This window comes from Pyrenophora tritici-repentis, chromosome 5 (genome assembly GCF_003171515.1).
Source record: "Pyrenophora tritici-repentis strain M4 chromosome 5, whole genome shotgun sequence".
Classification (NCBI taxonomy): domain Eukaryota; kingdom Fungi; phylum Ascomycota; class Dothideomycetes; order Pleosporales; family Pleosporaceae; genus Pyrenophora; species Pyrenophora tritici-repentis.
The window spans coordinates 1,661,812-1,675,189 of NC_089394.1; the positions used below are offsets into that span (position 1 = coordinate 1,661,812).

At 51.2% G+C, this 13,378-nt stretch overlaps 6 protein-coding genes across 6 annotated transcripts; 3 read left to right on the forward strand and 3 right to left on the reverse strand.

Moving 5' to 3' along the window:
- Window positions 1–456: 456 nt before the first annotated feature.
- On the forward strand, window positions 457–2,459 carry PtrM4_106070 (PurF, Glutamine phosphoribosylpyrophosphate amidotransferase; the record flags this gene model as incomplete). Its single annotated transcript, XM_001936109.1, has 4 exons — window positions 457–997; window positions 1,087–1,780; window positions 1,875–2,220; window positions 2,283–2,459. 4 exons carry the CDS (start codon window positions 457–459, stop codon window positions 2,457–2,459), a joined length of 1,758 nt encoding a protein of 585 aa, XP_001936144.1.
- Window positions 2,460–4,048: 1,589 nt separating this feature from the next.
- Window positions 4,049–4,539, forward strand: PtrM4_106080 (uncharacterized protein; the record flags this gene model as incomplete). The annotated part of the gene is made up of 3 exons (XM_066107678.1): window positions 4,049–4,136; window positions 4,220–4,349; window positions 4,443–4,539. The coding sequence occupies 3 exons, from the start codon at window positions 4,049–4,051 to the stop codon at window positions 4,537–4,539; spliced, it is 315 nt and encodes a 104-aa protein (XP_065962127.1).
- A 797-nt stretch (window positions 4,540–5,336) lies between these two features.
- PtrM4_106090 (60S ribosomal protein eL24) lies at window positions 5,337–6,107 on the reverse strand (the record flags this gene model as incomplete). The annotated part of the gene is made up of 3 exons (XM_001936107.2): window positions 5,337–5,621; window positions 5,773–5,916; window positions 6,057–6,107. 3 exons carry the CDS (start codon window positions 6,105–6,107, stop codon window positions 5,337–5,339), a joined length of 480 nt encoding a protein of 159 aa, XP_001936142.1.
- Window positions 6,108–6,559: 452 nt separating this feature from the next.
- PtrM4_106100 (uncharacterized protein) lies at window positions 6,560–7,450 on the reverse strand (the record flags this gene model as incomplete). The annotated part of the gene is made up of 1 exon (XM_001936106.1): window positions 6,560–7,450. One exon carries the CDS (start codon window positions 7,448–7,450, stop codon window positions 6,560–6,562), a length of 891 nt encoding a protein of 296 aa, XP_001936141.1.
- A 790-nt stretch (window positions 7,451–8,240) lies between these two features.
- Window positions 8,241–9,422, forward strand: PtrM4_106110 (uncharacterized protein; the record flags this gene model as incomplete). Its single annotated transcript, XM_066107679.1, has 1 exon — window positions 8,241–9,422. The coding sequence occupies one exon, from the start codon at window positions 8,241–8,243 to the stop codon at window positions 9,420–9,422; it is 1,182 nt and encodes a 393-aa protein (XP_065962128.1).
- Window positions 9,423–9,891: 469 nt separating this feature from the next.
- PtrM4_106120 (glycosyl hydrolase) lies at window positions 9,892–10,997 on the reverse strand (the record flags this gene model as incomplete). Its single annotated transcript, XM_001936104.1, has 2 exons — window positions 9,892–10,816; window positions 10,867–10,997. The coding sequence occupies 2 exons, from the start codon at window positions 10,995–10,997 to the stop codon at window positions 9,892–9,894; spliced, it is 1,056 nt and encodes a 351-aa protein (XP_001936139.1).
- Window positions 10,998–13,378: the final 2,381 nt, after the last annotated feature.

The following is a 13,378-nucleotide window of genomic DNA, read 5'->3' on the forward strand; positions in this document are numbered from 1 at the left end:
TACTTTCCAATAACCATGAGCTCATACGCCCTTGCCAGTACCCCACGGGACAGAAAGTCCCTTACGACCATACGGAAACGACGAAGGCACCAGCCGGCTTCTTGAGCGCCTACATACTTAACCTTCAACTCGTTCGTCGCAGACTTCTTGCATCCACTTCCTTGTAACCCATCCGAGAGGAGAATTGAGCATAAAGCGTACGAAGATACTTGAGTATGTCCTACACTACATCCCGTATTCCCCATCCGTCCCTATGATGAATTTGTCATATTATAAAGATGTTAGACTTGCGATTCTTCATGAGCGCACAACGACTTCCTGAGAGACCCCTCACTTGCAAAGATCCCGCGTCTTCCGATTACCTACCACAACTGACGCGTCCCCTCAGAATACAAGCCACGGGACACCCCCCAAAACCTCGACGCGCCTCACAAACACAATCAAAACCACGTCAACATGTGCGGTATCATTGCGGTGATCCACGGCGATCCAAAGTCGCAATCGGCTTCAGTCGAGGTGCACGATGCCCTCTACCTCCTCCAACATCGCGGCCAGGACGCCGCCGGTATCGTCAGCTGCAGCGCTGGTGGACGCTTTCACCAGTGCAAGGGCAATGGCATGGCCTCCAAGGTCTTCCAAGACGGCGCGCGCGTCTCCGACCTACCTGGCTTCATGGGTCTCGGACATCTGAGGTACCCCACAGCCGGCAGCAGCGCGAACGCTGAAGCTCAGCCATTCTACGTCAACAGCCCGTATGGTATTTGCATGACACATAACGGAAATCTCATCAACGCGCCGGCATTGCGCCAACGACTCGACCATGAGGCTCACAGGCATATCAACACCGAGAGCGACAGTGAGCTTATGCTCAACATCTTCGCGGATGAGCTTAATGAGACTGGTAAGGCGCGTATTAACGCAGACGACTGCTTTGCCGCGCTGGAGAGGATGTACAAGTTGTGTACTGGTGGATGGGCATGCACTGCCATGCTAGCTGGTACGTTCAGCCACTTGATGGATCTGAAGCATACATTGCTCCAAGACCATCCAGTCTGCATCACTTTCAAATACTGACTATCTTCACAGGGTTCGGTCTGATCGGTTTCCGCGACCCGTACGGTATTCGACCTATGGTTCTGGGTTCGCGAAAGTCGCAGGATGGCAAGAGTATGGACTACATGATGGCTTCCGAGAGTGTCGCTTTGGTCCAGTGCGGTTACAAGGACTTCACCGATATCCTTCCCGGTCAAGCTGTCATCATCGAGAAGGGCAAGGAGCCGGTCTTCCGACAGGTCGCCAAGCAAGAAGCGTACACCCCAGATATCTTCGAGTACGTTTACTTCGCTCGACCTGATTCAGTCATCGACGGTATCGACGTAGATGAGAGTCGACGCAACATGGGTTTCACCCTTGCAGAGACTATCAAGAAGCAGCTCGGTCCAGAGAAGATGGCGGAGATCGACGTGGTCATGCCAATTCCGGAAACCTCCATCACTTCAGCCTTGTGTGTCGCAGAAGCCCTCGAGAAGCCATATGTACAAGGCTTTGTCAAGAACCGATACATCTTCCGTACATTCATCATGCCGTCGCAAAAACTCCGACAGAAGGGTGTTCGTGCGAAGCTGAACCCTATGAAGAAGAAGTTCGAGGGCAAGAACGTACTGCTAGTAGATGACTCCATCGTGAGAGGTACCACCTCTCGCGAGATCGTGCTTATGGCGCGTGAGGCCGGCGCCAAGAAGGTCTACTTCACATCTTGTGCACCGCCCATCACCAACGCGTGAGTACCTCCCGGTGACATGAAATACTTGGCATACCAGTGTATAGAGGTCACTGTATGCGCCAGACGTATTCAAACTTACTGACATACACAGGCACATTTACGGCATTGACTTGGCATCATCATCGGAACTGATTGCCCATCATCGCGACTCAAGAGCGATTGCCGACCACATTGGTGCAGATGACGTCGTATACCAAAATCTTGAGGACCTTGAGAAGGCCTGTGCGAGCCTCTCTCCTCGCGATCCCGCGACTCAAAAGTTCGAGGTAGGCGTCTTCTGCGGCAAATATGTCACACCAGTGGATGCTGGATACTTTGAACATCTTGAGAGGATTCGTGGAGAAAGCCGCAAACAAAAGGTCATGGAGAAAGCGAGGGAAGCCGTCGTCCATGGCACTGCCAACCCACAACAGATTCGCATGGCCGCCAAAGGTGTTGTAAGTTGCAGCTCCGAATGATAGACTTGGATAATTTGCATGACTAATGTATATGACCACAGGAGGTCGACCAACATGGTAACGTCATGCCGTCAGACGGGAATGGATCACCTGATTGGCAACCGGTCAACGGTGTCAGCAAACCTTCAACAAGCGACGCTTCGACCAACGATGGAGAAGAACGCCGCGTTACCAGCAGCCAGGATATCAGCCTGCACAACCTCAACGACTTCAACTGAAGGGCATCCGGGTGTCACAAAATACTTGACATACCAAGGTAAAAAGGCCTCTGTAGTCGCCAGGCATGCCTGTTAGGCGCTTACCCACTCTGTCAGGTATTTATGACACCCAGTGGGGGCTTTCTCTTTTACGTGATATGAAACTTTACAATAGACGGTGGGAACGCAGGTTACGGTCATGGAAAGGTTACGACAAGCATGGTTAGGTTATGGCATGGGATTGTCAGGGGAGGCTTTCCGTCCTTAGTCGCAGGACTACCCAGTGTAGACTCTGGGCTTTAGTTGCCCCAGAATTGAGTCCTTGGCGATATGGCCATTGCTCATATTTGCTCGCTTCCGAGAAGAATCCAATCGTTCGCACAAGCCTCTCAGCCAGATTCGTCAGCCGGGCCTTTCCGTTCAATGGTGCATTGATTATGTCAGCTGCCAACAAAGCCGGGGATATCCACAGATGTGTCGTGTAGGGCTGTATCGCATTGCAGTTCGTGGGTGCAAGTGCATGTGCAGACTCTGTACGACAGTGTGTTCTGGAACTTTATGCTTAGGCTCTTTGACTGTACCTTCAACACTCAACTACTTGCACAATCACCTGAAGAATGTGCGGTTCACGAGATCATCATCACTCCCCACGCTTAGGCAACAATTGCTCATTGCCCGACAACTATAGCAGGTTACTTGTTATTGACTCCTCAAGTCACAGGTGGAACATGGACTTGAAAAGGCAACAGTCCACACACAGTCATCACACGCTTTCGAACAGTGCTTACACACCAAACGCCCCTCAAGGCCACAACAACCAGTACACCGACTACGTTTCCCCATAGAAGCGCAGAGAACCGGCTTCCAAGCCGACTTCTTGCCACTGCGGGTCGTCGGGTGTCCGATTTTTTCTTCTCGACATAAGCCATTATCACACGTCCCACCTTCTTGCTATAGCGAATGACCCGCGTGCTATAGGCAAGTGAGTGCCCTACATCTCGCAAGTTCATGCTCATACTGGTGTTGGTGAAGACGGCTGCTTACGGACATCACAGCCACAGTGTCAGATGGTGGGCTTGGGGTTGTTGAAGTGTCACGTAATAGTTTGCACTTGGTTGTAGTGAAGTTTTGAGTGATTGAGCACACCGAAGGGAAAGGATTGGTGTGATAGAGAGGTCGTTGACAGTCCACTGGCGAACTGATGTGTTGGTGGGTGTATCTGATGTTGGTAAGGAGGCGGCCTGGAGCCTTGGACACACTGGCCATTGGTATGACATGGGCGCCACGTTCGACTGTTACTGTGACGGAGGTCCAGGTGTAAGCAAATCAGATGGGTATGATGATGGTAAGGCAGATCGACCACCTCGTATTATGCACACCGCTCGACAAGCCACGAGCGAGCGCGCGATCGGAAAGGGCGAAGTCGATGTCTGAGAGGCGGTTCTAGATGACCGATGTGAACCGAAGGGGAATGGGGGTGCGAGGAGGAAATTGGGGTATAAAGAGCAGTGGTTTGGACGGTGGAAAGAAGATATCATCAACCAACACAACCATCTTCTACAGTATCAATTCAGTCTACCGAACAAACTATACATCCCCCAAACGCAAACATGCAGTTCTCCACCGTCATCGCCGCTATCGCCATTATGGCTTCCACTGCCACCGCGCAGGGTGTTGACCTCGAAAACATCGCAGCTTGTACGCATGCCCAACCTCCACTCTTCCCTCTCCTCTCATGACAACCATATTCATCTACTAACCCACCTACCCATGTGGTCGAGTCCTTCGCCAACGCGAACTGCGAACCCCAAGCGAGGCAGAACCAGAACATCCATACCAACAACTGCACCTTCCTGCCCGACTAGAGCGCCAGGGTGACTTTCCTGGAGAAGAACAGGGCGAACTGCTGCCGTGAGTTTCCCCGACCTAATCCAGCTCAATTTGTCATCACCTGGAATCCTACTGACCACATGTATCAACCACAGTTGAGTTCTACACCTCCAGCGACTGCACTGGTACTCCTGCCAATGTCATCACGTCTGCGCCTAGCGACTGCCTCAACGTCTCGAATAAGTTCTCGTACGAGGCTTTCTGCACTTAAGCGCCCTCTTCTTGGCTTAACCCTTCTGTCCGGCCCTACATAGTAACTTGACAAAGCGGGATGGGTGGATTGGGAGTCATTGAAGATGGAGAGCTAGGTCGATCTAGGAGGTTGGAGCTGGCAACGGCATGTGGATGGTAGGGATATGAACACTCCTTAGGCTAGTACTGGTTAATTTGAAAATCTTTCTCTGTCCGGGACGGTGAGACTTGGTGGCTTGCCATGTTCAACACATGGGTCACCGGGCTGAGCTGTTTGGGACGCGAATATATGGGTTGATTGTTTTATACAACGTGCTCTGCTATGGTGATAGTGGTGATGATCGTCAGAAGCTGACAGGTGCAACACGTGAGTCGATATGTTAGGGAGGCTGATCAGAGGTTACAAGTGTACACAATATATGATACTGAGCATCAAGCCGTACGATCTGGGTACTGGAAACTATCGTAGCTACCCTACGTTTAGAGGTAGGTCTTGACCGAGTTGCTGGGATTGACCTGGCTATGCCGATTTGTATATTGTCGAGCGCAGTTATCGACCTGGTCCGAGACAGACATGCACCCGATATGGAAGCCCAAATTCGCGAGGACATGGTATTGCATTCGCCCTATGGCGCCAGACGCTAAGATGAACAGTGTCCGTTACACCGGTCAGCAGAAAGATGTGAGCCATGATGCCATTCCATTTCATTCCATTTTCCGTAGTTTATCGGAAGAGAGATTCAGAGAGTAAAGGAACACCGAGTCATCCCGAAAAACCAGCCATAACCCAGACTATGCACGCCAGACCGATTCCGCTTAACGAGTCCTTGCCTGCACCTTTGGTGCGGCACCCTTGGCACCCTGCTTGCTGACCTTGGCGGCGTTGCCTCGTGCGGATGCGGCAGCGTTCTTGGCCTTCTCAGCCTTCTTCTGCGACTCGGCGGCGGCCTTCTTCTCCTTGCCCTCCTTGACGGCGGCGCTGCGGGCAGCGGCACGGGCCTCAGGGCGTTGGCTACGGCGCTCCTTGATTACATCGAGCGAGGCACCGACGATGGCACGCTGGTGCTTGACTGTGCGGCGGGTACGCTTCTTGGCGACTTCCTGTTGAGGGAGCGTGGTTAGCGTAGTTCGTGATGAAACTGTACTGCCGCTGGGAGTGCAATGGTGTCTTGTTGTTCCAGTACAGACTGATGTCATAGTTGACTGCCAAAACAACTCCCAGCGACATGTATGCAATTTGACGGCGACTAACCTCAGAGATACCCTTCTTGTGCGCCCTTCGGTAGAGAGTGGTCCAGTGAATCTTGCGAGGGTTCTTGCGCTGGAGGAAAAGGGACTCGGTCTTGCCATTCTGGAAACGGAAGATCTTGCTGTCACCGCGGATGTAGAGCTTGCCCTGTTTATACCATCAGCCAATGTCCGACTGAGTAGTGGTGTTCCATCATTCTCCGCCAGGTCTTCGCTTTGTCATGTCGCGATAGCCAAATGCCGACCGGTGGCGGAGACGTCGTAACGAGGAGGGGCAATTAAACGCACCTTGCCCGGGTAGATCTTTTGACCGCTGAAGGAATCGTCGTAGGTACGCATGTTGGCGGTGTTGGCGTGAAACCTGTGTGTTAGTCGTGGGGTTGTCGTCGGTCGCGAAATCAGTGCAATATTGGAGTTGAGACCTGTGGGAGCGAGCGAGCCGACTAGACCTTGTTGGGTTAGATCCTTGGCGCACCGCTCCTGTGGCTAGCACCCTCACCAAACGTCCCTACACATCAAACATTCATGCGAGTTTGTTATTGCATTGCAAAGCGATTCCGCGTATTCCTTGACTACGAATCGCTTATGTGTCTATTCAGTCGCCTTGAGGAGAGCTACCTGTTGCTGCGTCGGACTTGCCACAATGCATTCGGCTATCCATCGAGATCTTGCTTTTACTTCTCAACAAGCTTGCCATCCGGGTGTCATAAAATACTGGACATACTAGTGTAAAAAAGCCACTGTAGTCGTCAGACACGTCTATTGAGTGCTTGCCTACACTGTCCAGTATTTTATGTCACCCAGGTGTTGCCGTCTTTCTGGCCTTTCTCCAAGACGGCTATGGCTCCATCCCAGTCGACATTCTTGCGCTCCTTGCATTCGTTGATGAGACGGAACACTTCATGGAGCAATGCCTGCTGATGCTTTTCCTCGTCTGTGATAGTGTTCGCATCATTCTTGGCTGCACCTGCTTTCTCTATGAGCTCCCAGCCGTCCCGCGAAAGCTTACTGGAGTCTTTGGAGTCTTTTTCCATGGTCGACAGCTTTGAACTTGCTCCTTGTGCCGCACCGCGTCCTCTCGGCATCTCAGGCCCTTTACCATCGCTCTTATCGCCCACTTTAGTGATACCCTGCACATCATTTAGTAAACATTTTGCTGGATCCCGGACCGGATAAAGCGACCATTTGGATACGAGAGCTGCGGTGAGAGACTGGAAAGCCTGTAGGATTGCGTCCAAGAGTGATGTGTAGGATCCGGCTCCGAAGAGGTACTGTAGATTCGCGGCTAGAGTGATTAATAGACCAGTAAATGCCGGTTGGACGACCCGGGGGCGGAGGAGTGCCTCCCTGTATATGGCGCGAAGTAGAATGACCGAAACGTCTGCTCTCGAGTTAGATACGTCCCAGGGCGCTGACAACGCCATATTACCGAATGCGGTACTCAAGACGACGCAGGCCAGTAAAGCTGACAGCTGGGAGTTGTAGGTAGCAAGACCACCAGCTTCCAGAAATGCAACCGCTCCGATAGGGACCTTCACCTTCAGCTGGCTGCTTAGGAACGAGGCGACGATGATGGAAAAGACCGGAGTCCAACCACCCAGTAAGACAGTCGTGTCGTGCGCAAAAGTTTTGAAAGCTTTAATGGGATTCTCAATCAACGATTGGCGCACTAACGTGAGCATTAGGTTGTATTTACTGAGAGTTGGCTTGTTCGAGTCGTCGTTTCGCTGCGTTGTTTGCTTGACCGTTTGCACGTTGATTGGCAAGCTAGAACTCTTGAGCTTAAATACCTATTGCTTCATCGTGCCCATCTCTGCGAGGCGGTGAAAGAGGAAAGACCGAAGAGAATTCACCATTCACCGTGAATACGTAAACTTGGTCAGACATGCGTGCAAAGAACACGACCGAAACTAAACATCACGCCGCTGAGTCATCCATCTCCCATGGCAACTAGTTCGAATAATTCTTGAGATCGCAAGTTTCCAACTGCTGACTATATCCCTATGACGCAAGTGAAAGGTGGAAATTGAAGTTAAGGCCTTCTCGCGCCTGCCTGACCGCTATTTGGCGATTGCGGCTGCTTCCCGACATTCTATAAAGATTAGTTGAGAAATTCTCCCACCTTTCACGCACACCCTCACCCACGTCTGTTCCTTATTTCACGGTGTGTATATATGTTCAAGTACAGTCTTACTGCACTCTCTTTTCATCTACGACATCATGATTTCTTCGGCGCAAAGAGTACCGGTCACTTCAACGGCTTTACGAATGCACCTTCGAGGGCGCAGCGATATTACTCCCGATGATGAGACCAATCATCTTACACACCTTGGCGTTAGTTCATCTACACAGGAGCACGTACCAGAGACTCTGATAGCATCCTCACTGGCTCTCCATAACCAAGACCTAGTAGATGTCATGTTCGAACTCGAGCCCTTCCAGGCCGATAATCTAGCAAGTCTCGCTTTCAACATGGCCTTGGGTGGTCTAGTTCATCCTCTACACGAAAACGAACTGAAGCATCTTCGAAAGAAAAAAGTTGGTATATATGGCCCAAGACAATGGGATACACCGTTTCTTTCCGAGAAACTCCCATTCACCTTCTCTTCGCTTCTCAGTCCAGTGGCCATCCAAAAAGTGATCCGAAACGACATTGGCGGAGAAAATTACTTCCGCTTCACTTCGTCCTATGGCAGCTCTTTAGACGATACAGCGGCCATTATCGAACTACTGGATAACATCACTAACCCCCGATTCACATCCCCAGGAGCCGTAGTCCAAATGACGTCGCCCTCAATCAACTGCACCAAGAATTGGAATCCCAGCTGGGAAAACGACTGCATGCTAAGCCAATCCAACGTCCAAGTAACCGTAGCACCCAGAGGCCAAGCCTTCGAACTAGAATACCACGAGCATTACTTCTCAACCACACTCTTCACAGGCAGCAAAGTATTCCTCGCCTTCCCACCCCACATCACCAATCTAGACCACATGCGTCGCACATTTCAAGGCAAACGCACTAGACTTCCAACCCTGGGCATCCTACGCGAAATGCAGCAAGGCATAGCCATCATCCAGAAACGCGGGCAAGTACTCCTAATCCCGCCTTTCTGGTCGATCATGACATTCTGCACCGAGACAAGCGTGTCTGCTGGTTTCTTCGTCGCTACTGCATCGGCGTTCATGTCACGCATACACAACATGGATCTCTGGCTCAGCGAGTGTCTCTTCTGGCCTACACTTGCGCAGCGCCAAGCACAGCTCGTTCCGTATGTGGAAGAACTTGCGGGCCACTTTTCTGATATTATGTCGGATGATGTGAAGCAATCCAAGCCGGCAAAGTCAGTGCAACGAGCTATTTGTCTGGAGTGGGTCAAGTTTTCCACAGACAAGGATGGAGAGAAGTATGAGAGTATGCAAGAGAAGGTCGGGGAATTGTTGGGATGTATTCTGGATGACGGAACGAGGATGAGACTCGCAAGTGTTTTTGTGGAGGTGTGGGTGAGGTTTTGTGAAATGAAGCGGGAGAAGAACAGTACGTGTCGGATTTGCGGTGTTAGGGTCGACAAATTGCCCCAGGACAATGGGGAGGCCCCGGATACGAAGTTGAAGATGCATGTAAAGAGTGTGCATTGTCACTTTGATCTATCATGAGGGATTGTTGTGTAAATTGGGGGCGATGGTTGTATGCACACTTTCCTGGGTATTTCTGCCCTACCTAGTGCCGCTTTATTGACAGTGTAACTGTAATCTTGGAGGATAGTTGAATAAGCAATAGTTACTAGAGGTTAGAACTTCATGAATCTGAAGAAAAGACTGATCAAAGTTCATAAAAGTCGTGATTCTCATTATATCCAGAAAACGCCATAGCCAAGTTCCCGAAACCATAACAGGGTATCAAAACGCTACGATAGCGCAAGGCATGTAGTCCACACTAGGTAAGGGAAAAAGAAGCTTTCCCCAGGAAAAAAAAGAGAGAATCGAAAATACCACCAATCTAGGTGACGCAGCAACAATCTCCGGACTCAGCGCACGCGCCAAGAAAAACCAGCGGGAGATGAACCAGTGCCGGTATAAAAATAGAAAAAGCGCACAAAGAACGAACCCAACCCCCCAATCTACCTTACTCACCCGCAATAACCGCAGCGACTAAAATATCAATCCCACTAGCCTGCGTACTGGGATTGCTATTCGTGCTACCCCCCTGCCATAGATCAATGATGATCCCCCCGTCCACCTTGTTCTGACTCCTCGCCGCATTCGCATTGCGCAGGAGGAAATCCTGGACACTCTGCAATGGCCGCGTTTGGTACAGCGTCGAGAGCCCGCGTACGTACGCGCCTTTGAACTGTGAGCTGACGGGGTCCAAGATGCCTTTGACTGGCTCGGTGAGGATACCGCTGGGATCACTGAGCTGCATTGTCGAGGCTTGGACGAGCTTGTATGCTTCATCTAGGAACGTGCCGTCGCCTTTTGCACGGGAGAGTTCTGAGAGGCCTGCTAGGACGACTCCTTGGTTGTAGGTGAAGGTTGTTTTGCCATCGTTTTTGCAGGTAGCGGGGTCAATGCCGTCGTTTACAAGATTGTTTGAGCCGATGACACCGGAGGCTTTGAACCAGTCCCATTCCATCTGCGCCCAGTTTGCGTAGTCGTCTTTTTCCTTGCCGTGGTGTCGGTTTGCGAGGTGTGCGGCCACGGAGAGGAAAAGCTCGTTTGAGATGGAGGCGATGGCGTCGCGATCTTTGGACCACCAGATTCCGCCTTTGCATGGCGTGTTCCAGCCGCCTGTCATGTCTTGGAAGAGGTCCTTGGCGGTGTTGAGGTACTTGACGTCGTTGGTGAGGTCGTACGAGGCTATCCAAGCCATTGCCCACCAACCTTCGTCGTCGTAAAATTTATTTTTCCAGTTATTGGCGCCGAGTTGATTTGCGGATTTGGCGTATGTGTTTTGGATGATTTGAATGGCTGTAGGTTTGAAGTCCTCATCTTCCCGGCCGAATCGAGCTATTGTTTCAATCATATTGCCGGACTGCCACCATAGGTCATTCCTGTTTAGGGGTTAGAGACGACTATTATTGAGGTTTCTGTTATAGCTCACCATAGACCAGTGTCGAAGTTGTACCATTTTGTCTGCAGTGTCTGAATGGCACTAAAGGCGTCGCTCGCAAAGTCGGCTTGGACAGGATTAGAATAGAGAAGGGGTATTAATATCGCAGCGAGAAACTTCATTGTGGCAACGAATGAATGTTGATGAAGGAACGTGTATCGTAATATAGATTACTGGGGGAAGATGAGGGAAACTTTTGAAGGATAGGTAGCTGCCTTAATGCAGGAGAATCACTAAGCGGAGAGGGCCTTGTGTGTTTTATGATTTCCCGCAGACGCCATGACAGTGACAGAAAGCAACCCCAGCTTCAAAGACCCGGCCGGCATACGAAGAAACTTGTCTGTGTGTTGGCTGAGATATGGATCCTAGTAGTGGGCAGTGCTCAATGCCCAGAGGGCTAAGAGGTATAGTACTCTGTGCAGACAAACCTGCATACAGTACTCACGTCACTTGTCGCCCTTCTCATTGCCTTGGTATGCCGTTTGCAGGAGTCCACGGCTATTGTTAGAACTACTGGCACAGCAAACTTTGCGGCCTTACGGAACGTGAGGCATGGATGGTTATGCCGGTGACAGGTGGGCGAGTCAATAACTGTGACTGGCATTGTGTTCACATATTGAACATGAAAGTACAGCGGCAAGTAAGATTAGTTCTGTCGGAGCTTGAACGACGTGGATCCTATCGCGACTGTATGAAGCGCCTACTGTCTAAGAAACGACCGGGGTTTGGACATGAAACACGGCGGATAGATGCTAAAAACATTCATTGGCTGTGATATAACGGTTGTCAAGCAGTGATTGGGCAGATTTCTAAGATATTCTCATACTCGGTTAGTGTAGATGTGGCACCGGCGGTCTGCACGTGCGAATTGTGGCTTATGAGGGACTTGCCTATCTGCGTAGCGCCTAGACTGCGGCAAGCATCGCGGGTGGACGGCACCTGTGCAGCCCGGATACGACATGGTGCGACTACAACAGAACACCGATAGCAACGACAGTGCGTGGTGCCAGGTGCCAAATAGCATCGGAGCTGACAAAGACCGAATTCGCGTTCCAAGGCGTTTCCCAGGCGTTCGCTGACTGTTTTGCTCAGCTGAGAAACTGCCATCGTCATGTTCAACGGCGGTTCGTTTCATCCACTGCATGAGCTTGCTGGGAACCTGTGTCTGGCCATGGTGTGGGCTTTGGAGCATTGCGGCTCTTCGGCTCTACGGCTCTACTCGTGAGTAGGTGTAAAGCGGGCGTATGCTGCCGCCTTTCTGAGACGGCAGCGTTGGTAAGGGCGAACTCCTGATCATCAATCACATGAAGCTGGACCTGCTACCGGGAATAGATCAAACCTTCTCTTATCGCGCTTTGTGTTGTACCTGTTGGGGAGGGAGTTGGCAGGGTTGAAAGTTACCCCTTGAAATTGATTAACCCAACAGCGGCACAACAGGCCAAGGTCGCTGTAGCCGACCTCGATCAAAGACGTCTCGCGAGCAAGGCTGCTGAATGGCAAATGTGACCTTGTGCAGGATTTGCATATCTCCAATCGCCAAAGCATCGGTTGTCACATCGACGATATTGACGAGATGAAAAGTGGACTAGCTGCAACAAACGTCAAACTTGCTTTTGGCTGAGCCCAGGGGCGAGAGAATGACAAAATGTGCAAAAAGCCCACACGACATGTGCCGTACGTGGGAGCAGAGTTTGCGATTTTGGTGGAGGCATTATCTTGTAAGGCGGTTTCACTGCATCTGTGACGTGGTGCGAGGATGACTGACAGCGATGACGTCTACATACAGGCCACATGCAGTCACGTGTCGCGCGACCTCTTCGTGATATAGCGTTACGTCAGCGGGGTACCGCCCCACCAGGCGTTCCTACCGTTCGTGTACAGTACCAAGTCTTGATATTGGACTGCGGCGCGTACTCCGGAACATGGCTTGAAGCTATTGCGAGGAGACGAGGCTAGTATCGCAGAGCTGTTCCAGACTACTACCTCAGTGGCACTCAATCAGCTCTTGAGCACTCAACAGAGTATATCCTGCCGAGGATTCACTGCAGCACTTGCCCCTCTAACCAACATCAACATGTCCAACGCATCCCACGAAAGCGGGGCTTTCTATGTTCCGCGGCAAGGAATCTGGATCCTGTATCCACACTCTGCCGTGGGCAGATGACGCGAATGCCATGGCAAGCCGCAAGACTACCATCAATCATACATTGCGAGATTTGTGAACTGCCAATCGTGGCGACTAGTGGCGCCTGCAAATTGGTAGGCATCCCAGCAGGGAAGGCATCAGTGCATGCAGATCTTCTCTACCAGACATGTGAAGGCGCGAATAACCGGGCCCGCTGTATACAGCAGGAGCTTCTCTCACCCACGCCTAGCAGCTGATTGTACGTGACGAATGACGTATACGTTCGTCACTGTAGCCTTGGGTGACCATCACCTACTATATAACACCGTCTCTGCCTCCTCTTCTTCGAACTCTCCTCACACATCAAACTCAAACTCC